At 42.4% G+C, this 23,440-nt stretch overlaps 1 protein-coding gene across 1 annotated transcript in view; it reads left to right on the top strand.

The window, feature by feature from the left end:
• CACNA2D4 (calcium voltage-gated channel auxiliary subunit alpha2delta 4) overlaps positions 1-23,440 on the top strand; it is a 163,442-nt gene that overhangs the window by 49,835 nt on the left and 90,167 nt on the right. The window contains exons 20-26 of the mRNA XM_027857342.1: positions 549-616; positions 7,275-7,320; positions 7,426-7,523; positions 10,175-10,268; positions 12,041-12,136; positions 15,152-15,279; positions 19,984-20,046. Of these exons, the coding sequence (XP_027713143.1) occupies positions 549-616; positions 7,275-7,320; positions 7,426-7,523; positions 10,175-10,268; positions 12,041-12,136; positions 15,152-15,279; positions 19,984-20,046 (593 nt within the window). The remainder of the gene's footprint in view (positions 1-548; positions 617-7,274; positions 7,321-7,425; positions 7,524-10,174; positions 10,269-12,040; positions 12,137-15,151; positions 15,280-19,983; positions 20,047-23,440) is intronic.

The raw sequence follows: 23,440 nt of genomic DNA, 5'->3' as shown, positions 1-23,440 counted from the left end.
TCTGTGGGATCCTCAGTAGGTATTCTCTAATGTAACAAGGGAATGGGGGTTCCTAGGTAAAAAGATTGTCAAGTGCCTTTATCTAGAAAAGGAAGAGGTGGAATCATGAAATGGGTGGAGGAAGAGTGTGAAGTTTTGGGGGGTGACTATTTTAGTTCTTGAGCCAAAGGTAAAGAAAATTCATAGGGTGAGAAAAGAAGGGGAGAGGTCTCATAACATGGAGGATAGAAGGCCAGCCTTGGAAAGAACTTCATGCAAGTTCCGCTTCTGACACATCCTCTGAACAAGTCCCTAAGCCTCCCCATGCCCCAGGAAACTCTAACATTGTAAGTTATGGAGGAGTTGTTGATCTTCACTGGTGGTGGTAGTTTCTACACTTGGAATTCCCCACATGGATGAAGTCACAGGTCCAGACTAGAAAAATAGTGTGGGTTGGACTAGGTGACCTCTTATGTCCCTTCCGACTCTGAATTTCTATGAAATAGGCATGGAAGACTAGAGGCTATTTGATGCTGATGAATAACAATTTCCTTTGCTCTTTGATGCAGTCTAGGAATGGTGTTGTCCAGAGGCCATGGAGAATACATCCTCCTGGGAAATACTTCAGTGGAGGAAGGTGGGTCAAAGCAATGTTTACTTCTTTCTTTCCTTCATTTCTGGAATAATGGACAGAGTCAGCCCTGGGGTAAACAGATTTGGCAGCCCCCCAGAATTTCCTGCTTTGGAACAGCTTCTAAGAACAGTGACTGTCTAGTGAGGAGGTATCTGCAAGCTTCATGATATCTGGGTTACCAGGACACGAAGAATCAGTCAGCCAGCCAGGCAACACAATTGATTAAGCACAAGGCTTGCCAATTGTCAATAGTCCAAATCCGTGAGATTTGAGGAAGACAGAATGTTACATATAAGAAGTAAATTGTTGAAGGAGTATGCCTTCCTCTGAGCTTCCATGGAAAATAGTTCTTATTCCATCATTTAAATCTATTATCCCAAATTTGAGGGGTTGAAACAAATGGGGGAAAGGAGGTAGAAAAAAAAAGAAAGGAGGTAGGAAAGAGAGAGGCAAGAAGAGGGAGAGAGAGTGATAGACAGAGAGAAAGAGAGACGGAGACAGAGAGAAATAAAGAGAGGGAGAGATAGATAGGCAAAGGAGAGGTGGAAGAGGGGAGAGAGAGAGAGAGAGAGTGTATAACCTAGTAGACAAGGAAGAACCCTCTTTAGCTCGGCTTTACCACCCCTGGGAGGATGGTGGTACCATCAACAGAAATAAAGAGGTTTGGAAAGGGGAAGGTCTTTTGGGGAAAAGAGTTCAAGACATGTTGAGTTTGAGGTGTCTGTATGTAAGGTGGACTTTTGTTCCAACAAATCATTTTTTTAAAAAATCAATAACCAATAAGCATAATGGGATCTTAAAACGTCTGCATCTTTGTTAATTCTGGAATAATAAACATTTAATCCATTTTAACTATTTTTTTATGAAAGGCTGCTTAGTCTCTATTACTACTTTCATGTACTAACTGCTACCTTGATTCAGATATCATAAAAGGTTCCATATAACTTGAAGAGTAGGCCTAGAGGTCAATAGTTATTGATGTGTTCTCTTCCTAGTCACCTTTCTTAAGTATTAAGGAATAATTTTTTTTACATTTTTGGTATATTTCCTTCCTACATATTAGTCCTTCAGTGCTAACACAATTAGGTCACCTCTAAAATATAGTATCCAGATCTCCTCTACATACACTTGGTCCAATCCAACTGTTTTTCCATCTTTGTTCTCTTTAGAGACTTTTCTATCTCCTCTATATCCAGGAATATAATGTTGGGGTCCAAATTTAGTGATTCCACTGTCTTTGATGGAGAACAAAGTATGTTATGATGATTTTTGCAAATCTTTTCCATTTTCTCTGACAAAAGGTAGCCATTCTATATATGCACTAGATCCCATCCCTTGCCATCTTCTCAGAGATGGAAAACCTTTATTAGACCCAATCTTTCCCTTATACTATTGTCCTATTTCCTTCCTCCATTTCTTAGCCAAGCTACTTGAACAAGCTAGTTAACACTCAGTGCCTCCACTTTTTCTCCTCTCACTTACTCCTCAACCCTTTACAGTATGGCATCCATCATCACCACTAAATTGAAACTTCTATCCCCAAAGTTATCAATAATATCTGAGTTGTCAAATATGGTGTTCTTTTTTAGTCCTCATCCTCTTTGGCTTATCTCCTGCATTGGATGCTTTTGGCCAACCTCTCCTCCCAAATACTCTCCTCTCTGGGTTTTTTGTGACATTACTCTCTCCTGGTTTTCTTGTAGTCCTCTGTAACCTCTCTTTCTCTGTCCACATCCTATCCCCTAACCATAGTTGTCCCTCAAGGTTCCATCCTAGGCCTTCTCCTCTTCTCCCTCTATACTCGTTACTAGTAACTTCCCCAGCCCCCATCATTTTTATGAAGATGACTTGCACATCAATATAGCCAGTCCCAGTTTCTCCCTTGACCTTTAGCCTAGAACAGCAGTTGCTTATTGGATGTGTCAAACCGTATATCTTGAAGACCTCTTCACACGTCCAAAACTGATCCATTTATTTTTCTCCCCCAAGCCCTCTTCTCTTCCAATCTTCCCTATTTCTGTTGAAGGCACCATCATCCTTTCAGCCTCCAAGGTTCATTAACCTCAGTGTTTTTCTTAGCTTCTCATTTTTCCTAACCATACATATCCAATCAGTTGCCAAATCCTTCTATTTCTGCTGCAGCAACATCTCTTGCATCTTACCCCTTCTCTCTCTTCACACAACTACCACCTAAATTTAGGCCCTCATCTCTTCTTGATTATTGCAACAGCCTCTTTGGTTTCCTTGTCTGAAGTCTCTCGCTACTCAAGTCAATACTGCTAACAAAGTGATTTTCCTTAAGCATAGATGTGACCATGTCATTCTCCTCTTTTATCAACTGCATGGTCTCCCTACTGCCTCTAGGATAAGATAACCTCATTGTTTATCCTTTAAAGACCTTTAAAGCCTGGCCTTAACTTGTCTTTCCAGCCTTATTGGATATTATGTCCTGCCCCCCTCTCCTGCTCTCTGTGATCTAATCAAACTGTCCTCCTCTCTGCTCCTCTCAAATGATACTTCACTTCCCATCTGCATGCCTTTGCATGGGCCCCAGTAATGCACTTCCTCCTTATCTCCACCTCACGGAGACCATATCTTCCTTTGAGAAGTAGCTCAAACATCATCTTCTGCATCAAGTTTTTCTTGATCCTCCCAACTGCTAGTGTCCTTGCTTTGTATATATTTACATTTATTTACTTTGTATTTATGCTGTATCTACTGATGTGTGTACTTCTTATCTCCTCCAATAGAATTTTAGCTCCTTATGAATAGGGATTGTTTTATTCTTTGTATTCACAGTACCCAGTGCAGTAGGAGCTCAATAAATGCTTGTTGACTGGTTGATTTTCTCCTTCTGTTTGTAGATCTTCTACTTTCATCATTAAATGCTCTTGGAATGGCTTTGTTTAGTGAGCTATATTGCCTGGCTTTACTTTCCATTGCTTCTCACCCTTATCGGATGTCTTATGGCATGTTGAGTTTAGTAAATAGTTTAAGAAGGACACTGATAAACTGGTCCAGAAAAGGGCAACCGTGATGTTGAAGAGCCTTGAGGCCAGAACATATGGAGATTGGTTGAAGGAATTGAGCATGTTTGGTATGGAGGCGTAAAGATTCTGGGTATTTAAATTGCTGTCATATGAAGGCAGCATAGTGCTTAACTTGGAGTCAGAAAGACCTGAGTTCAAATCCAGCCTCAGACAATTAATTGTGTGACCCTGAACAGATCATTTAACCTTTGTTTGCTTTAGTTTCCCCATCTGTAAAATGAGAATAGTAATAGCACCTACTTCCCAGGGTTGCTATGAGGACAAAATGAGATAATATTTGTAAAGCACCTGGTAATAATTATATGAAGTTAGTGTAGTAAATGGAGTGCCAGGCCTGGAATCAGGGAGAACTGAGTTCAAATCCATTCTCAGACACTTACCAGCTGTGGTGGGCAAGTAAGTCACTTAGCCCTACTTGCCTCAATTTCCTTATTGTAAAATGATCTAGAAAAGCAAATGGTAAACCACTCCAGTATCTTTGCCAAGGAAACCCCAAATGGGTTTAGTGATGATGATGGATGCCATACTGTAAAGGGTTGAGGAGTAAGTGAGAGGAGAAAAAGTGGAGGCACTGAGTGTTAACTAGCTTGTTCAAGTAGCTTGGCTAAGAAATGGAGTCAGACATGACCAAAATGACTGAGCAGCTGCAACAGCTATATAAATGCTAGTTGTTATTATTATTAATGGAGGGATTAGATTTGGCCCCAGCAAGTTGAGCCAGTAGCAAAAAAGGTGAAAGACCCAAAAAGACAAAGGGAGGTTTAATGTCAGGAAACATCAAAGAGTCAGAGCTGCGGTGAACAGGCTGCCTGGAGAGGCAGGGTGTCCCCTTCCTTGGTGACCTTCAAGCAGAGACCGGCTGGCCGCTGGTCAAGGATGTCATCACGCAGATCACTTTCATGTGTGGGCTGGACTCGACGGCGGCCCAGGTCTCTTCAAACTCGCGGTCTGTGGTCAGATTATCATTATTTCTACCTCACATGGTTAGGTTGGTTAGTGTGGCTGGTTCGGAGGTTGTACTGAGAGTAGTCCTTTCGGTATTGTTTGTGTGTGCTCGCATTAGCGGTTTTCCTACTAGGATCTTTCTAAGCTACATGTTCATTTTATATGGGTTAGTTCAGTTAAAATTGCATAATGTGATCTGTAAATCTGCTTAATTGGCAGTACGTCCGTTCTGATGCATTATGGCACACTGGAAGGGAGCCAGTCTTACCTTTCTAGCCTTATGTGACGTTGGTCTCTTTCACACACTCCGCGCTTCAGGCAAACTACGTTACTAATTACTCCTTAAATTCTGCCTCCCATGCCGGGCATAGTCTCTTCATCTGAGCCCATTGGAATCATTATCAGTCAGGCAATCAATAAATATTTATTAAGTGTCTATTATGTGCCAAGCACTATGCTGAGCATTGGAGATACAAAGAAAGGTGAGATTCAGTTTAATCAATTAACACCCATTTATTAAGCACCTATTTTTGCCGGGAACCATGTGAGGCACTGGGAATACAATGACAAAAATGAAGCCACCTCCATCCTTAAGGAGTTTATAAATTATTGGTGGAAAGAATATGTACATTTACGAGAACATAAAATAAATATATGTATTATTATATAATACTATAATAAATATATTGTAATAATATATTATAAATATAACAAACATCTATTATATTTAAGACTAAATATACTAATATTCAAGATAATGGATAATAATATGTAAGAATGAATATAAAGTCATTTGCAAGGGAGTCATCAGTACCCAGAGTGATAGCTCAGATGCCGTCTCCTCTATGAAGCTTGCCCACATAGGGTTTATGTGAGGCTTCAATGAGACACCGTATATTAAATATTTTGCAAAATTTAAAGTACTACATAAATGTCAATTGTTACTGCTGTTGCTCTTTAGTTTTTAATTCTCATCTTACTTACAGAATTGAGATAAAAAAAATCTGGTCTAGGTCTACACATAGATGGGCTAGTGCCATCCTCAAAGTTGAGTGGAATAACTGGGTCCAGGGAAGTGTGTGTGTGTGTGTGTGTGAGTGTGTGTGTGTGTGTGTGGGTGTGTATGTGTGGAGAGAGAGAGTGGGGGGATCTCAAGATCAGGTCCAGGGACTAACTATTCCAGGTGGGAATAGGCAGAGAAGTAGAAAGGCAGATGAATAGATGCTAGGGAATCCCTAATTCGCTGGATGGGATGTGAAAATCATCTGGGCCTGCTAGATACAATGGGTTAGGTGAATTTCTGCTCAGTCATTCATCAGTCAAGTTACATTTGATAAATCCAATGATATATAGCTTTGTAAAGTGAGAGATCTGTATTTTCCAAAAGTGTTGGTGTGTGTATATATGGAAAATATATATGTGCATGTGCATTTATAAGAATATATATATATATGCAATATAGACAATGCATATGCATATTCTACACACACACACATATACACGTAATACTTCTTTGCCAGTTTTGTGTTGGCAAGTGAATATTGCCCATAGAGGGCCTTTTGATTCAACTCTTCGATCTTAGACATTTTATAGGGTCCATCCAGTGGTAAAAACCACCGTCAGTTATATTTCACAAATACAACAAAGACTTGTATCAGAGAATCTATTTCTCAGCAAAACTGTGTTTGCTTGTTCTAAAAGTATTTCTGCAAGGTTTTAACTTATATACGTTAAGAAAGTCTGTCACTACTCTTTCTCCTTTTTGGCAATTAGATGTTAGTTTTTCTATAACTGCCCTCAGGTAACTTGTTAATATTGTATAGGTTTTCGTTAGGATACTTTTGAAATTTTTTATTGCCCATTTTGTACCTTCAAAGGTATACATAAAGACTGTGTTAATTGCTTTAAAAGAATTCATCCCATTAAGCTTTGATTTCAGGGACCTGGCAAATCTTTTAATTAAGTCACAGCTTTCATCTTCATAACTTTATGCTCAGGGTGCCTTGCTTAAAGGTATTGCCTATACACACACACACACACATACACATATACACAACCAATTATATATATATAGTGTATATATAAACACATATACATATATACATACACACACACACATATATATACACATTGATTCAATGTAATCTTACATTAGGTTATGTTAGAATGTAAACCCCATGAGGACAGGGACTACTTTATCTTTTTATCCCTGGTGCTTAGTGTACATAGGATACACCTAATAAAAGCTTAATTACTCAATGTGACTTCCAGATTCAAGCTCGAAGCTATTATCATCATCATTATTATTATACTTTCACTGAAACCTGCAGTGAAAAAATATTTTGTTCCTCTTCGGATTTTCCTGTAACACTTTGTGAAGATGCCTCCTTTGCCTTCATCACTCCCTACTCTGTTTTCTACTTTTCTGTGTATATGTTGCTCAGCATCCTCTACCTCACTAGATGTCAGTCCCTTGAAGGAAGAGACTGTCTTTTTTGTCTTTTTATCCCCATTGACTACCACGGTGCCTTGAACCATTTAATAGATGCTTAATAAACTTTCCTTGAATCAGTGAGTGGGTCAGTGGAATTATTTTCCTAAAATAATTCATTTCCCTTCCCCTCTTCCTTTTCCCTTTTCTTATACTGTGTGAATTCTCATTTCAGGATTGCATGACTTATTACAACCAGATCTGACTCTGGCCAATGAGTGGTAAGTAAAATAATGCTAGTGAAGCTACTGAACACCAGGGGGTTGGAGGAGGAAAAAGGAGAAGATGGAATTTCTCTGGGCAAGCCCCATTTTCCTATATTCCAGGATTTACTGTATCACAGATATTGACCCAGCTCATCGGAAACTCAGCCAGATGGATGCCATGGTCCAGTTTCTGACCAGCAAAGAGCCTGATCTAGAATGTGAGTATTAAGAAACTCTGAAACCAGAGAATAGTAATCCCTCACATTTCTATACTTTTCTCCCCAAACCCTTGTTAGGTTGCAAAAAGCATTATTTGTGCCCATTTTACAGATAAGGAAATGGAGGCTCATAGAAATTACTCAATGAACATATTAAGTGCCTACTACGTTCCAGGCACTGTGCTAGGTGCTGGAAGTACTAAGAAAGAAAGAAAAAAGTCCCTGTCCTCAAGGAGCTTACATTCTACTTGAGGAGACATATACACATACATACACACATACATACTTACATACATATATATATATATACATACACATAATATAGAATAGAGATTGGACCTATAATTTTATTTTTATTGAGAACTTCCAGATGAGGAAATTTCTTCTACCAATTCGTGTTGACACCTTCTCTGCAACTTACAGTCTTAGAAGGTCACCTAGAGCTCTAAGTAAGAGGTTAGTGCCTTGCCCAAGGTCACACTGCCAGTATGTGTCAGAACTGGATCTATGGACAAAATGAACACAAGCTAATTGGGTGGTGGAGGTGACAGTGAACAGCAAGAGAAGGGATGAGAAGCTGTGGGGATCAGGAAAGGCTTCACACAAAGGGTGTCCCATGCTCTGAGTCTTGCAAAAGAATAGAGAGACCCAGATGAGAAGGGAATGCATTCCAGATATAGAGGAGAGTCATTTCAAAGGCAGAGATGGGAGATAAAATGTCATCTCCAAGAACCAGTTCAGCTGGACTGTGTGTGTGCATGAAAGGGAATGATGTATAATAAGGATGGAAAGGTAGGCTGGAACCACATTGTGAAGGATTTCAAGTGCTAAAAAGGAGAGTTTATATTTGGTCCTAAAAATAATAGGCAGCCACTGGAGTTTAGAAGCACACATACAGAACCATTGCTGTCACAAAATGAAACAATATCAGAATTATTGCTTGTCTGAAATAATTTGTACAATAATCATTGATAGTGATGATTAATTAAACCCATTAGAGGTGATGAGGTCACAAAGTGAGAGTATATAGAGAAAGAAGAGAATAGGTTCAAGTAGGGCAGCTAGGTGGCCAATGGATAGAGCATCGGCACTGGAGTCAGAAGGACCTGAGTTCAAATCTGGCCTTAGACACTTGACACTTACTAGCTGTGTGACGCTGGGCAAGTCACTTAACCCCTATTGCCTCACCAAAAAAAAGGAAAAAAAAGATAAAGAAAGAAAGAATAACATCAAGGACAGAATTTTGAGAGGATGCCCATACTTAGGGATTGAGAAATAAATGGTGATACAGCAAAGGATCAGTCAGGAACAGTCAGAAAGAGAAACAACATAGAACGGTTTCGAAAAAGACAAAGAATAAACAAGTATTCAGGAGAAGTAGCTCCTTTCTTTCACTGAGGCCTCCCTTCTCATGAAGATAGTTTTAGGAAATCATACTTAGATGCACATGATAAGAATTCACACTTGTAAGTTATGTCCTCCGGATGCTAACTACTACCCCAGGTTCAAAGTACTCTGTGGGTCAACACTGCTAAACTATAGATTATGAGCTCCCAGTGGTGATAATAGTCAGCCAATAGATCAAATTGGCTCAAAACAAAGATATTTACCAAGATGGCCTAATAAGAATAATAGCTTCCCTCTCAATTATTTCCTATTTAGCCCGTATGTAGCTTGTTTGTATATACTTATTTGATTGTCTCCCACATTAGACTGTGAGCTCCTTGTGGGTAGGGACTGTCTTTTGCCTATTCTTAGCACAGTGCCTGGCACATAATAGGCACTTAATAAATGCTTACTGACTGACTGACTAGTTACAAAAGACCCAAATACACACAGCATCATTGAGAAAAATGATAACATACATAGAATACCCTGATAATGAGGCACCCATATGGGGAACAAATGTTTCCCTCCTTACCTGTTGCTGTCTGGTAAAGAGAGTACAAAGGGAGAGGCAAAAATTAGTGGGTTCTTCCTCCATAGGTAGCTTTGTAGACTGCCAGAGGTTACATTCTTTGAAGCTGCTTCCATATCTACTCTCTCTAGGGTTGGCAAGCTAGCTTTTTAAAAGCCATGTAGGGCATGGCCAATCTTGAGCCAGTCAACAGTCAGTCGTCCTAATTCTATAAGGAATGGCTTAATATCACATAAAAGATTAACGATGTGAAGACCCTTATTTGCCCTTACTTTAAGGCATTAACTCCTTGCTGTCTGTTACCTGTTCTGTCATTTCATCAGCTGAACTGATGTCCTGATTGGGGATTGATTAGGGATGTCCTGATCAACCACATACACACACATGTACTATATGAAAAGTCCATTAGAATGGGACTCAGGAACCCTGGTTTCCAGTCCCTTTTCTGCCACTAGCTTCCTGCATGATCTTGGGCAAGGTTCTTCACCTACCTGGGTAAAATGAGTACACTTGACTAAATGATCTATAAGGTTTTCTGTTCTATAAGATGGAGCTGAGATTATTCTGGCCTAACCTAGCCATTCTATTCTTACTTCCTAAATTAAAGGGAAACCTCTGGAAAAAAAACAAGAAGAGGCTATGGCTTTGGGCAGGATGGGCAGGATGGTGGATGAGAACAGAGAATGATCTAGTCTCCTTTTACTTTGTGAACTGGTGATTTTACTTACTGTAGGTGATGAGGAACTGGTGCAAGAGGTCCTGTTTGATGCCGTGGTGACCGCTCCAATGGAAGCCTACTGGACAGCTTTGGCCCTTAACGTATCTGAGTAGGTCCTGGGAAGAGATGTGCAGACCCAAGCAAGACCTCGGGGATATTGCAGGCTCCCAAGACCAAGCATGCCTTAGATCAGGGCCTCCTACCCATCTGGTTGCTCAGAAAATCATTCATATCCTCTTAGCTTGCCCCCATTATAAATAATGATAGGGGCAGTAGGGTGTGGAAGTATCTCCCACTTATCAGGTTGAACAATTTTCTAGGATTTCAGACCTCCTACACAAAGTTCTCGGGTGCAATCATCCATATCCTTTAACGATGCAAAAAGTACACATTGCCCCTCAAAGACCACATGCCCAACTATCCTCTGGGGTGATTCTTTCTGGAAGTCGGTAAAAGATATGGGCTGGCCTCTCTGTGTCCCATTCCTGAATCAATTATAAGAGCTCCTTTGGCCACAGGGCCCCAGAAAGGTAAATCTAAACAGCCTGAAGAACTGTTTCCAAATCTGAAGGGGCTCTTCAATAAGCTGTGAAGATGTCTTTAGCACTCCAGGTTTCCTCAGAAAATATTTTACAGTTTTGACCAGAGAAATAGGATCTGAAGATGGTGGTAGCACTACTAGAGAAAAGGAGGAGAATGGCTGTCAGATATGTGTGTGTGTGTGTGTGTGTGTGTGTGTGTGTGTGTGTGATTGACGCAGATACACAGATGGCTGGATATGGAGAGTAGGAGAGTAGAGAATCCCTACTGGTTCACCCTGTATTACTTCTCCCAGTTTTCAGACTGGTAGGTTTTAATTTAACTCCTGCCCCACAAGGTGACCTCATTACCAGCAGATGGTATTACTTGATGTTTCTCTGTATTGTGCAGCCCTCCCCATAGAATTGCTTAAGGAGGCTGCAGAAACAAACTAATCCTCTTACCCCTGATGGTAAGAATTGGCCCATGTCAGAGGTTATTAACATTATAAGAAGGACAATTACCAGTGCCTTCATGATTCCATGCTACAGCAATGCCATCTTTGAAACAGCCCTAAACATCCTAAACATGTAGGGTTCTAGTGATAACAACTTCTTAAAGACAGTGTCTTGGGTGTTGGTTTACTTGGACCCATCAGTCTAAAGAAGTTGGCGAAACCTAAACAATATTAGGCTCTAGTCAAGGAAGCTGGACAAAGTCTTTGCTGTTGCTTCCTAGGTTTATGAGAGCGGGCATGAAAGAATATGGTGTCCTCATGCCTGGCACCACACTTCTTCCCCACAGGGATTATTGTGGTAACATGAGAAAAACTTTGAAAACTTGCCTTATTAGGGGGTGTTTTTATATCTTGGTCACAAAACTATCAAAACTTCTCCTACGTATGTCTCATAGTCATTGTCTTTTCATCTTTTCATTCCCCTAAGACCCGGAATAGAGTATCTCTTAATGAATTCTCTTGATCACTATTCTTCAGGTACCAACTCCCAGAAAACAAGTGAACAGTATGGGAAGGGTAAGCTATGGAAGGAAGTACAGAGAGGCAGTGCCCTAGAAATCAGATGAACAAGGAAGGCAAGGAATTTCATAAAGAAGCCTGGACCTGCCGGAAGTGCCACTTACAATGGGTGATTTGTAATGGCAACTCACTGAGAATGAAGCTTACCTAAGGAGATTTCCCAAAAGTCAGATTCAGGGACTAAGAGGAAAGAGAGAAGGCCCAGAAAAACCTTCCCGCCTACACCATATTCTTTCCTGCCCACTTTCCTAAACTTAGGAAGCAAAGCAAAGACTTTGTCCAGCTTCAAGAATTAACCTATTTCCTTCCCTGGGTCTTTTCCACAGGAAATCTGAGGATGTGGTGGACACGGCCTTCCTGGGCACCCGGGCTGGCCTCATGAGAAGCAGCCTCTTCGTGAGCCCTGAAAAAGTCTCTAACAGGTGAGCTGGCTTGACCCACCTCAAAGATCAGAAGAGACCTAGACTTTGTTCCCAGGTTAAGTAGGGGTGGTAACAAAAAGTGGACTTTGATTTGGGTCAGGATGAAGATAGTATGGACAGGAGAATGAGAGCCTAAGAATCCTGCCACAGACATAACTGGGAGGTGGCAGTAACAAGGAGAGAAAGGAAGGAGGGAAGCCATCTACTTCCACGTGGAAACAAAGAGACTTTCCCTTTTGAGTTTAAGTGTGTTTACCTCAAGGTGACAAACTATGTTTTAAGAAGCTGAGGGCTGTGGCTAAGAGACAAACAGCAACCATATTCCCTGTTGATGTCCTAAACCAAATGACCAAAAATAAAAAAGACTTTAATATTCGACTGCATGTCCCAATTTTTGATTTGGAAAATATGACCACCAAAGATGTAGGTCAAGGTCCTTTACTTCATTGTTATGAACTATTCCCAGCCCTAAAAGGGGACATTTCTGCCAAATCCTATGATCTGAGCTTTCTCAGAGTTTTTCCCTCAAACCCTGTGGCAATCACACAATCCCCTATCTCTTAAGACATATTTGGAGATTGAGGAGTTCTTTCTCTGCTCTGACAGACCTTTAAAGGATCCCAGAACCCATCACTAATGGAACAAGTTGTGGGCTTGAGGATCGCTGTCTTCCAAATGTCTTGAAGATTTAATAATGCCATCGTCCCAGTGGCCTTCCATGACTGTTGCCATGGCAATGGAAAGGCCCAAGTCAAATTTGGACAGTGCTGTGGGAAACAGCACCACCTGGTGGCTTTACATGAGAAACATGAGACCCATAAATTTTAGAGGATGGGGAGAAAGCAGGTAGAGGGCTGTTAGGTCAATAGGCCACTATTTTCCTTAACGTCTACGGTCACTATTCCCACCCTGTTTTACCTTTTAAATTAGAGTCCATTTAGCTCCACTGCTCCATTGGTGGGGTTATACTAAGACCCCAAAGACAGAACTCACACTATTTTAGCAAAATTGAAGAGTCCTACATAACCAATACACACTGACAACCTCACTCCTTCCCTCTATCTTGTCAAGAGATGATAACCAACAGGTGGGTACTCCATCTTATAGCCTAATTGGAAAGAAAGGGAATGAATAATGGAGCAAGACCTTCTGGAGGAATCTCCTGAGAGTGTACTGATACCCCACTATGCCATTTTTTAAAACAAGGTCAGAGAGTCAGCAATTGATTTTTCTGGACCAGGGCTCACTACAGTCTCTGAACTCAATTGGTGACTGCTCCCACCCTAATCTTCCCGGACTCACCGTCATAGATCCTAGAATTTTGGAGCAGGAGGGGATCCTAGGTATCATTTAATCCAACTCCTTCATTTTATGGATAAAGAAGATACAGTGGTGAAGTGCCTTGTGCTGGATTCTTTTCCACCTCTAATTAAATTAGGAAAGGCACTGAGAGCTCACTGAATAACAGGCCAGGCTGGATAGCTGCATGGGGTTTATAGATGCTGTAAAGGGAGGTGTAGAAATTCTTGGTATTGCCAATTTTTCACCAGCATTGCTATCCCAGGAAGGGATAAAATCTTAATGCTAAACCAAATTAACTATTCTACTAAACTATATAGATCTGAGGTAGCCTGGGTACCTTCCACCATGTGAGTTAAGCATAAGCTCTTATACATCATCCATAGACCTTCTTGTTTGTCGGTTTGCTTTTTGGTGAGGCAGTTGGGGTTGAGTCGACTTGCTTAGGGTCACACAGCTAGTGAGTGTTATGTGTCTGAGGCTGGACTTGAATTCAGGTCCTCCTGACTCCAGTGCTAGTGCTCTATCCACTGTGCCACCTAGCTGTCCCCATAGACCTTTTTTTTAAAAATCTCATGTCAACTTCCCTCTGCCTCTACACAAGGCTATTAGATTAGCCTTCCCTGCTCCCATTTGGTATAGAAGGAAAATCTGGTAGAGATATCTCTAGCACAATATCTGATGAGATAAACAGATAAAGAAAACCAGACAGATGGAGGGAGAGAGAAAAAGAGAGAGCAAGACAGACATAGAGAGAGAGAGAGATTAAAGTGAATTTTAAAAAATTAACCACTATTTGAATTTGTCATTGCCAGTGTTCCCCTCTGCCAGTGTGGGTAATAGCGTTGAATATGTAATATCCAAACTCAGGCAGTTCTATCCCAAGTTTCTTTGACTGATCCTTGTGTGGAATGTGAGGACTGGAAACCATGCCATATGAAAAACAGTTGTTAAAAGCTAACAATTGTTCAGCCTAGGGAAGATGGGAAATATAATACTATCTTCGAGTATTTGAAGGGCAGTCATTTGGAATAGGAATTAGTTCATTCTGCTTCAAAAGAAGAAGATTCAAGCTGTACACAAGGGGAAAATGTCACCGTCCAAAAGTGGCATTGTCTGCTGAGGTGACAGTGAATTTTCCATCACTAGAGGTCTTTAATTAGAGGCCAGATGAGCACTTGTCAGGAATGTTGTAGAGTGGATTCTTATTCAGATAGTGGCTGAAATCTAAAGTCTCTTCTGTTTCTGAGATTCTATGTGTGTGAAGCTTTCCAATTCAAAATTTTTACCTCATAGAATCCTAACTAAAATCCATCCAAGATCCTGAGACCCAACTAAGTAAATTCATCCCAAAGGCATTTAAGGATAAAAACAGGGCAATAAAACAGATAAAATGGGGGGAAATCTGAAAAGATTTTTATAATAAACTGTTTCCTTCCAGTCTCAGTAAAAGTTCCACCTTCCTCAAGAAGCCTTTCCCACCCTTCCTTAATCATAGTGCCTTCTCTCTGAGATTATTCCTAATTTATCCTGTATATCATTTGCATGTTATCTCCCCCCATTCGACTGTGAACAGCTTTAGAGCAAGGACTTTTTTTTGCCTCTTTTTATATTCCCAGAATTCAGCAGGGTTCCTGGCACATAATAGAGGCTTGTTGACTGACTGATGAGAGTCTCCCAGATTTCTGAAAAGATGCTAAGTCAATCTCATTGCAGGAAGTTCCTGACCCTAGAAGACAAGTCAAGCATCTTCACCATGGACCACTTCCCCCTTTGGTACCGGCAGGCCGCAGAGCAGCCAGAAGGTAGCTTTGTCTTCAGCATCCCCTCTGGAGGGGAGCCAGGTAACTCAGATCCTAGTACCATTGTGAAGGATATGGCCAAGGGCTGTCTTCCTTCTTTCTTATTCAATGGAAAGCATAAGACAGTTAACAAACTCTGAGTGGGAACCATCTAGGACTCTTGGGTTCTCTCCTCGCAGGTGATTCAATTCTGTAGCATGCCTCTTTTCTTGTTTGTTGTTGTTCAGTCATTTCAGGGGTGTCCAACTCTTTAGGGTTTTCCCAGTAGAGATACTGGAGTGGTTTGCCGTTTCCTTCTCCAGCTCATTTTACAGATGAGGAAATTGAGGCAAACAGGGTTAAGTGACTTGCCCAAGGTCACACAGCTAGGAAGTGTCTGAGGCCAGACTTGAACTCAGGAAGATGAGCCTTCCTGATTTCAGGCCTAGCGCTTTATCCACTGCTCCACCTTGTTATCATAAAATAAGAACAGATAATCATGCTCCCCCAGATCATAGGATCAAAGATTTAGAAATGCAAGGGACCTTAGAGGTCATCTAGTCTAACTCCTTCATTTTACACAAGAAAAACTAAAGCCCAGAGAGACTGAGTAAATTGCCCAAGACCACCAAAGGAATATGGAATAGTAGAGCCAGGTCTTCTTCAAATCCAACATTCTTTCCGCAACACCATTCTGCTAATGCCTAGAGAGGTCATTTGGAAAGGCAGATAGCTTAGTGGAAAGAGCAAGAGATTGGGAATCAGGACACCTGGGTTCCAGTCCTAGCTTTGCCACTAATGAGCTCAGTGACCTTAAGTTCCTAGGCCACTTTGACCACCTTAGGCCCCAGTTTTCTCATCTGGAAAACCAGTGTGTTAAATTCAATTAACTCAACCAACCCTAAAAATATTATCCTCTGACACTGATTGTTAAACAGGCTACCTAACCTAAGGAATATAAGGACCTCAGTAAATCCTACTGTCAGAGGCAGGTTCCTATATGTGAAATAGTAGGGCAGCTTCGAGCGCCAGTAGACCCCGGGTGCCCCCTTAGCCTGGGGAAACGATTAAAATCAGGGTATTCTCGCAGTTAAAACTAGAAGAGATTTCAAAGATCAAGTCCAATCCCCTTCTATTACAGATAAGGAAATTGAGTCTACAGAGGTGAACTGACTCCCTTAAGATCACATAGTTGGTTAGTAGGGCTCTGTCTTTTTCTAATTGAGGATTCCTTGAACCAGCAGCCAGAATATTTCACTGGTGTGAAATATTCTTTCTTCTTCTTCTTCTTCTCCTCCTCCTCCTCCTCCTCCTTCTCTCTCTCTCTCTCTCTCTCTCTCTCTCTCTCTCTCTCTCTCTCTCTCTGTCTCTCTCTGTCTTTCTCTGTCTCTCTCTCTCCTTATTTCAACGCTATCAACAGATGACCAAGAAATTGTTGGAATAAGAAAAGAGGCAGCTAGGAATCAGGACTGAAGTAAGACTGAGGCAGAAGGGATGGAATTCGCCAAAGGAGGGAAGAGCTTTCACAACCAATTTTACACCAGTGAATGAATGAATGAATGAATGAAATTCATTGAAATGAAAGAAAGAGAACTCACTGGGTTGTCAGAATCAGGGACAAGCCAGTGAGAACTGCACTGCACCCTAGTCAGGGTCTTTCCTCCTACTCACCACTCCCACCGAGTTACTCTTCCAGTTACCAAAGAGGCAGCCAAGTGCACAATGCTCAAGGAAATAACACCCTGGTGAGGCCTGGCCTCCCAGAGGCTACAGGTGTCAAACTGGGCTAACTCAGGAATCTCAGACAACAAGAAGTTACTCAATCTCGCTAAAAAATGTTTTTCTAAATAAAATCATTGGCTGGTGAAAGTGGTTGGGATTGTTTATCAAAGAAAAGCATGGAACGGTTAGGAAGGGTAGGTCTAAGACCACTTTGTACCAGTGGGGTCCCCACATGAGCCTTCCCCTTTCTCTACCCCAAATCCCTTCTGCCTCCAGATGTTCCGTGCCTAAGTCTCACTCCTCCCTCCCTTTGCCCTGCTCTATCCATCAGGGTAGGAAATGAGGACTCTTTCCCAGGGGCCTCAAAAGGTTCTTGGTCATGTTACCTCAATTCTCTATGAATTCCTCTTACTCCTGTGGCTGACAGGTAGAAGGTACTGAGGAAGATCCCCTTTTCTGCTCCTGAATCAGAAGACCAACATTGTAACTCCCCCCACCACCCCCCATCCCCCGCCTCGGAAGCAGCCTTCTACAGCATTGTGGAGGCGTTATTAGGAAAGGGTGATTCAAAATAGCGTCACCCAGGGGTTCTCCTAGCCACAGTGAATCCCTTACTGACCCCTACCCCACCCCAGATGCTGTCCCCAAAACCAGCTCTCCACCTGCGCTTTGTCACCAGGACTCTGCCTGCTGACTGCCTGGAATGCTTTTTGTGGCATTGAGGTAGGAGGGCAGGTGGGTGGGGAACTGAGCAGCAAGGAAAAGAGTGAGACTGGCAACCCAAAAATGGGCCAGTGGGGAATGGTGAAGCTGAGAAGGAGATCGGCTCTCTCTTCACCTAGGTATCTGCACATCGACTTGATCACTGTGGGACAATGGAAAGAGAATTGGATTCAAGGCACAGGATGTGGCTTTAGATCCTGCCTCAGTCCCTGGGGAAGTTACTCTTCGGGTCTCAGTTTCTTTATCTGTAAAATGAGAGAGTTTGACTAGATGGCCTCTAGATTCTCTTCCAACTCCAAATCTGGTGTAGCCTACCCAGATAATGGATGCTTATTGAATTGAATTGAAATCCAGAAAGGGGGAGAAAATGACCACATCAAAAGAAAAACTGCAGAGGAGAATGTGACTTCAGGGTTGGAAGAAACATCCTCTGATGCCTCTCCACATCTAATCCATCCCTCTTTGCCGGGGGTGGGGGTGAGGGAAGGGGATTCTACCCTCATTGCACTATCTTTTGCTGCCAATACTAGACACACAGAAGGGTCTTGCTGATACCGGCAGACCTTTTACTCTCCCTCCTCAATTCACCTCTTGTCCCTCTCACCCAGGCAGCATCAGCCCTGGAGCAGCATCAAGTACACCCATGTTTCAGTGGTCACTTATACACCTTCACTACCTGAAAAATGATGGGCCTAGCAGGAGGACCTGAAATCCCCAAGATCCTTAGAGATAGCATTTTTCCAGGAATTTCTTATCTTTTTATTTTAACATTTCCTAAATGACTATGTCATGCAAAACATGTATATATAGTTTGTTGTGTAGGGAAAGGCCACCAGATTTCAAAGACACCACTTTCAAGAAGCTGATCTTGGCAATTACCATGGAATTCTATGGAATGAACTCTCCATCAATGTCAAGGTCCTGGGCAGACCTTCTGGACCAATTTTGTTAACTGTGAGCGCCTAGAATCACAGTGTTTTCCTTTAGCTCATTATAATATATTATTAATAATAATATTAATATTACATAATAATTTGACATTTTTATGCCACATTAAAGTTCTCAAAGAGCTGAAAAGGCATATGCCTTTTTGAGCCCTACAACCCTATAAAGTAGATACTACAGCTATCATTATCCTCACTTTATACATAAAGAAATTTGGTCTCAGAGAGATTAAGTGACTTATTTGCCTTACACAGCTAGTAAATGCCAAGGGCAGGATTTGAACTCAGAGCTTCCTGATCCCACCTCTAGGACTCTATCTACAACACTGTCCTGCCTCCTCATAAGGTGGTACAATGGGCAGTAGTCTAGCTACATAGTGAATGCAGCAAAATTGTGGTCCAACCTTCCTATGTGCCACACCATAAAAGCCATATTCAGTGTGTGATAGTAAAGATATCCTGGGCCTGTTTGTTTCAGGTAGAAATTGAATGCAACAAAATTTCCATACAACAAAAGAATCTTGGAATTCCTTAGAGTTCATCATATTGAGATTTGACCTGTAGGCCAAGAGATAATGAATTGCTCTGTAAGACCATGTAGATGATGGTCAATAGGAGACCATACACACACACACACACACACAAACAGGTTTTCTGCGGCAATGGAGAACTCAGAGTTATCACTTAAATTCTCCTCCCTCAGCAACTCACAGTTTAATGATGAACAAAAATGTAGGAAAACAAAAACAAAAAACCAAGAAAAGTCCCTATTCCTATCCACTAGCCTAGCAGAGAACCATGGCATTGAGCTTCAAGTCAAGCTACAGGCATCATTGGTTGATGTTGTGCCCATTATTTTCACTAATAAATGTTCCTTGAGTAATCATTAATGTAGAATTCTACACAACCTTCTGTATGGCTATTAAGATATGAACCTGTCAAGAGAGATCAGATCTGATTTCTTCCCTACGGTTTGGACAGCATTACATAACATTTGTACTTGATTTTAAAGGACAACACAAGTTTACCACCACGGGGCCCTGGAATGTAGCCAGCAGTCAAGGGAAACAGAGTCCTCTGAGCAGGACATATGCAGAAGATGAATGACATCAAGAAACCTAAGCTGTTGCTCTATTGAATTACAGTGGGATGGGAGTGATCAGGGAGGGCTTGAGTGATGTGAATACTTGAATAGCTGGACTGAAGGACAGCTTTAAGGGTTTTAGACCCCAAACTTAGGCATAACATTTATACTCATCACTGAATCCTGAAGGAGAATGGGGGAAGGTAGCCAAAAAACCTCAGGCTGATTTCAACCCTTCCCCCTCCTTTCCAGTTGCTGAGAACTTGACTAAGCAATGATTTTGTGTTTCCCCAGGATCCGTGACAGTGAGCACAGCTGTGGCCGTGACTGTGGACAAGAAAACAGCCATTGCTGCAGGTAGGAGCTGCCTTCATGAGGCCTAGAAGTACAAAGAGTCAAGCTCAACAGAGTGGGTGGGGGGAGAGGGGCATGGTACACGAGGGAGCTGGGCAGAGTCTACAGGGTATGTATTTTCTGGTTGCAATTTCTAAAATGGGAAAGGTCTCCAGGCTCCTTAATGCAAGGGACTGAAATTTCCATGGGGCCCTTGATGGCATTTCCTGGAAATTATTGTCCTAATCACCTACTCCACCCTTGCTCTTCTCCTTAGACTTGTGTCTGCAGAATACTATGGGGATCTTTGCAGAATTCTGAGATGGAGCATGGTATTGGGAACCAAGATACTGGGGTTAGATTCTCAACTCTTTACCTGACCTCCTGGGTGCAAATCATTTTCCCTTTTGCTTAGTTTAGTGCCTTTTTTAGCCATCTAATGAAGAGCTTTTTGAGACAGGGGAAAATAAAAATTAATGAAGAAGCATTTTTTAAGCACTTACTATATTCTATATGGGGCAACTGGGTAGTGCAGTGGACAGAGTGCTGGGCCTGAAGTCTGGAAGGCTCCTCTTCCTGAGTTCAAATCTGGCCTCAGACACTTCTGAGCTGCGTGACCCTTCACAAGTCACTTAACCCTGTTTGCCTCAGTTCCTCAACTGTAAAATGAGCTGGAGAAGGAGATGGCAAATCACTCCAGTATCTTTGCCAAGAAAAGTCCGAATGCAGTCACAGAGAGTTGGACACAACTGAAACCGAACAACAATGTTCAATGTATTCTGCTAAGTGTCAGGGATAAAAAATTTTTTTTAAAAAGATAGTCCCTTGTCTCGAGGAGCTCACATTCTAAGTGCAGGAGAAGGGGTAGGGAAGGAAAAGTCAACACACGTAAGAGGTTGTAACTGCAAGTCAAATAGAGGGGCCCCATGGTCTTTAGGGTTCAGTGGCAAAGCACTTTCTGTGATGTTATTTCCATTGATAAAAACTACATCTGTGCCTGATGTTAAACCATTTGACAATGCCAAGGATTTTGGTGGGAAGTCTTTTTTTTTCTGGGTCTTCAGTAGCTGCGGCTGCAGATAAGGCAGGGCCTTAGCCCCTGCCAAATTGTCAGATTTCATCTCTGTTAGCTGCTTGGGGCTGGGCTGGAGGCAGTGATGGTGGTCTGGAGGTCTTGGGCTCAAAACCCTGAGCTGCTTCCAGCTAGGGCTGAGTAGAGGTGACTAACTATTTCCAGAACCAGAGAATCTTGGAGGCAGAAGGGTCTTGGCACATCGTTCAACCCAGCCCTCTTGTTTCTCAGGGGAAGGAAACTGAAGCCCATGATCATGTGGTCAAATAATGACCACAGTTACACAGATGGTTGGTGATAGAATCAGTACTAAAAAATCAGGTGTCCTGGCCCCCAGCCTGCTGCCCTGCCTACACCTGTTAACTAACACCCACCCTGCCCTTACTTCTAAACTGATTGGAGCTGTGAACTGGCAGTTACTCTGTAAGGACATGGATTTGCTGTTTCACATTAAACCTAGTATCTAAGGAAATACTCTAGGCTCAATGAGGAGATGAGGGTCTTGCTACCTGAAGGTTGAACCTGCTCTGTGGCCTAAATCCTGTCAGAGGAAGTTAAAACACCCTCTACAACTCCCCAGCATTTGTGGTTCTTTCTTTGCTGTTCTTTACTAACTCCAGAAGTGATGTTAGCACAGCAGCCTCTGTGATTTCATAAAGAGTGCCCTAGACTCCAGAACCTTGTGGGCACCAACCAGGCACTGGCCAAGTAGGATAGAGATAGAGACTTTCCAAGTACTTTGGGTCTGGCAAGTGAGGAAGATTTGGTTACAGTGAAATTGGCTTACCTTCATATAGCAGAAGTTTCTGCTAGGGGGTAAGGTCAGGAAAGGGGAAGGATTATCTAGCCTCCATGGTGGACACTCTCCAAGCTGGTGTGGTTCAGTATGAAGGGGACTTGAGAGTCAGTACTATACTACTTGCTCCACCTGGGCTCATTCCAAGTTGTGAGTTAAGGGGACAGAGAAAGATGAAATCATCTGAGCCTAAAAAAGAGGTACCAGAAGCACTAGCGGTGACCGCTTCTTTTCATGAGTCATAATCTTGGGCTGCTCTCTAGCCGGGGGTATAAAGAAAGGATGGCAGACGTAGCACCCCAGAGGACTGGAAGCTTGATTCAGTGTCTCTGTACTGCCCCTACCCATCTTTCTTCCCCTAAGCCCTCACACACCGGCCCCACCTGATTCCCAGGACAGAATCCAGCCGCAAAGGCATTGGCTGCCCAGAGGCTGCCACACCTGCCTCCTTTGAGTTGTTCCTTCCTCGGCTCCCTTCTATCTTCTGTGGTGCCTGAGAAGGAAAGGGTGTAGGGTAGGCAGAGTCCTCCAGGGTCAGGCTCCTGCGCTCTTCAAGTACTTGGTGACATTTTATACCTCAGAACTGAGGTTGCCATGGAAACAGTGTCCCTGGTCCCTCTGGTCTGACTCACTTCAGACAATTGCTCTTGACTCTAGGGTTCCTGGATGTGATAGGAGAAGGATCATGTGCTCGGCACTTTCAACTTATTTTTTCCCCTGCTTCTTAAATTCTATCTGCCAGCCCATCTCTGCCTTCTTGATTCCTTTGGCTTTGTTCACTTACTGGGTTACCCAGGGATAGGAAAGATGGCAGGTCTGTGCGGGGTGGGAGGGAGCTCCAAGGCCAGGGTGATGGCGTGCTTTGTGTGGAAGTTCTGGGCTTGTGCGGATCTATTTTAAACTGCCTTGTCCCCTTTTCTGGACTCCGGTCTCCTCTGAGTGGGGTGGGAAGATCTAAGAAGATGACCTCTCAAGTCACTAGCTCCATGGAATGGCCCATCCCCAGGCAATAACAGCAGTATCGCTCCCAAGTACAGAAGGTGTTTGCTGTTACGTCTGCCGACATGTGTGTTTCCACATGCACCCTTACATTGCAGCTCCATGACAATGTTGCTCAAGGCAAAGAACACTGGTCTTGGCATCTAAGACCTAAGTTTGAGTTCCAACTTTGGCATTTTCTAGCTTTGTGACCTTGGGCAAGGCCCTTAACCTTTCTATGCCTCAGTTTCCTTATCTGTGAAATGAGACAATAGCTTCTGAGGTGCCTTTCATCACGCTATCTACGATCCTAATATTCACATTACCTACTTCACAGGGTTGTTATGAGAAGAGTGTGGGGTCAGGAAATTGTGGATTTGAAAGTGCTATAGAAATGTGAGTCATTCTCTCCAGGCAAATGAGCTGCATCCACCTGGGGAATTATCCACATTTGGCCCCTGATTCTTGCCAAGATGGAGGCATGCTCCTCATACCCCCATAGTAGCAGTCATCTGCTAGGTCTGAGGTTGCCTTTAGGCATGTCTGGTCTGCACACCATATACACAACTTAG

This window comes from Vombatus ursinus, unplaced genomic scaffold, assembly GCF_900497805.2.
Source record: "Vombatus ursinus unplaced genomic scaffold, bare-nosed wombat genome assembly UNPS02012082.1, whole genome shotgun sequence".
Classification (NCBI taxonomy): Eukaryota; Metazoa; Chordata; class Mammalia; order Diprotodontia; family Vombatidae; genus Vombatus; species Vombatus ursinus.
This window is presented reverse-complemented; position numbering and strand designations above follow the sequence as displayed.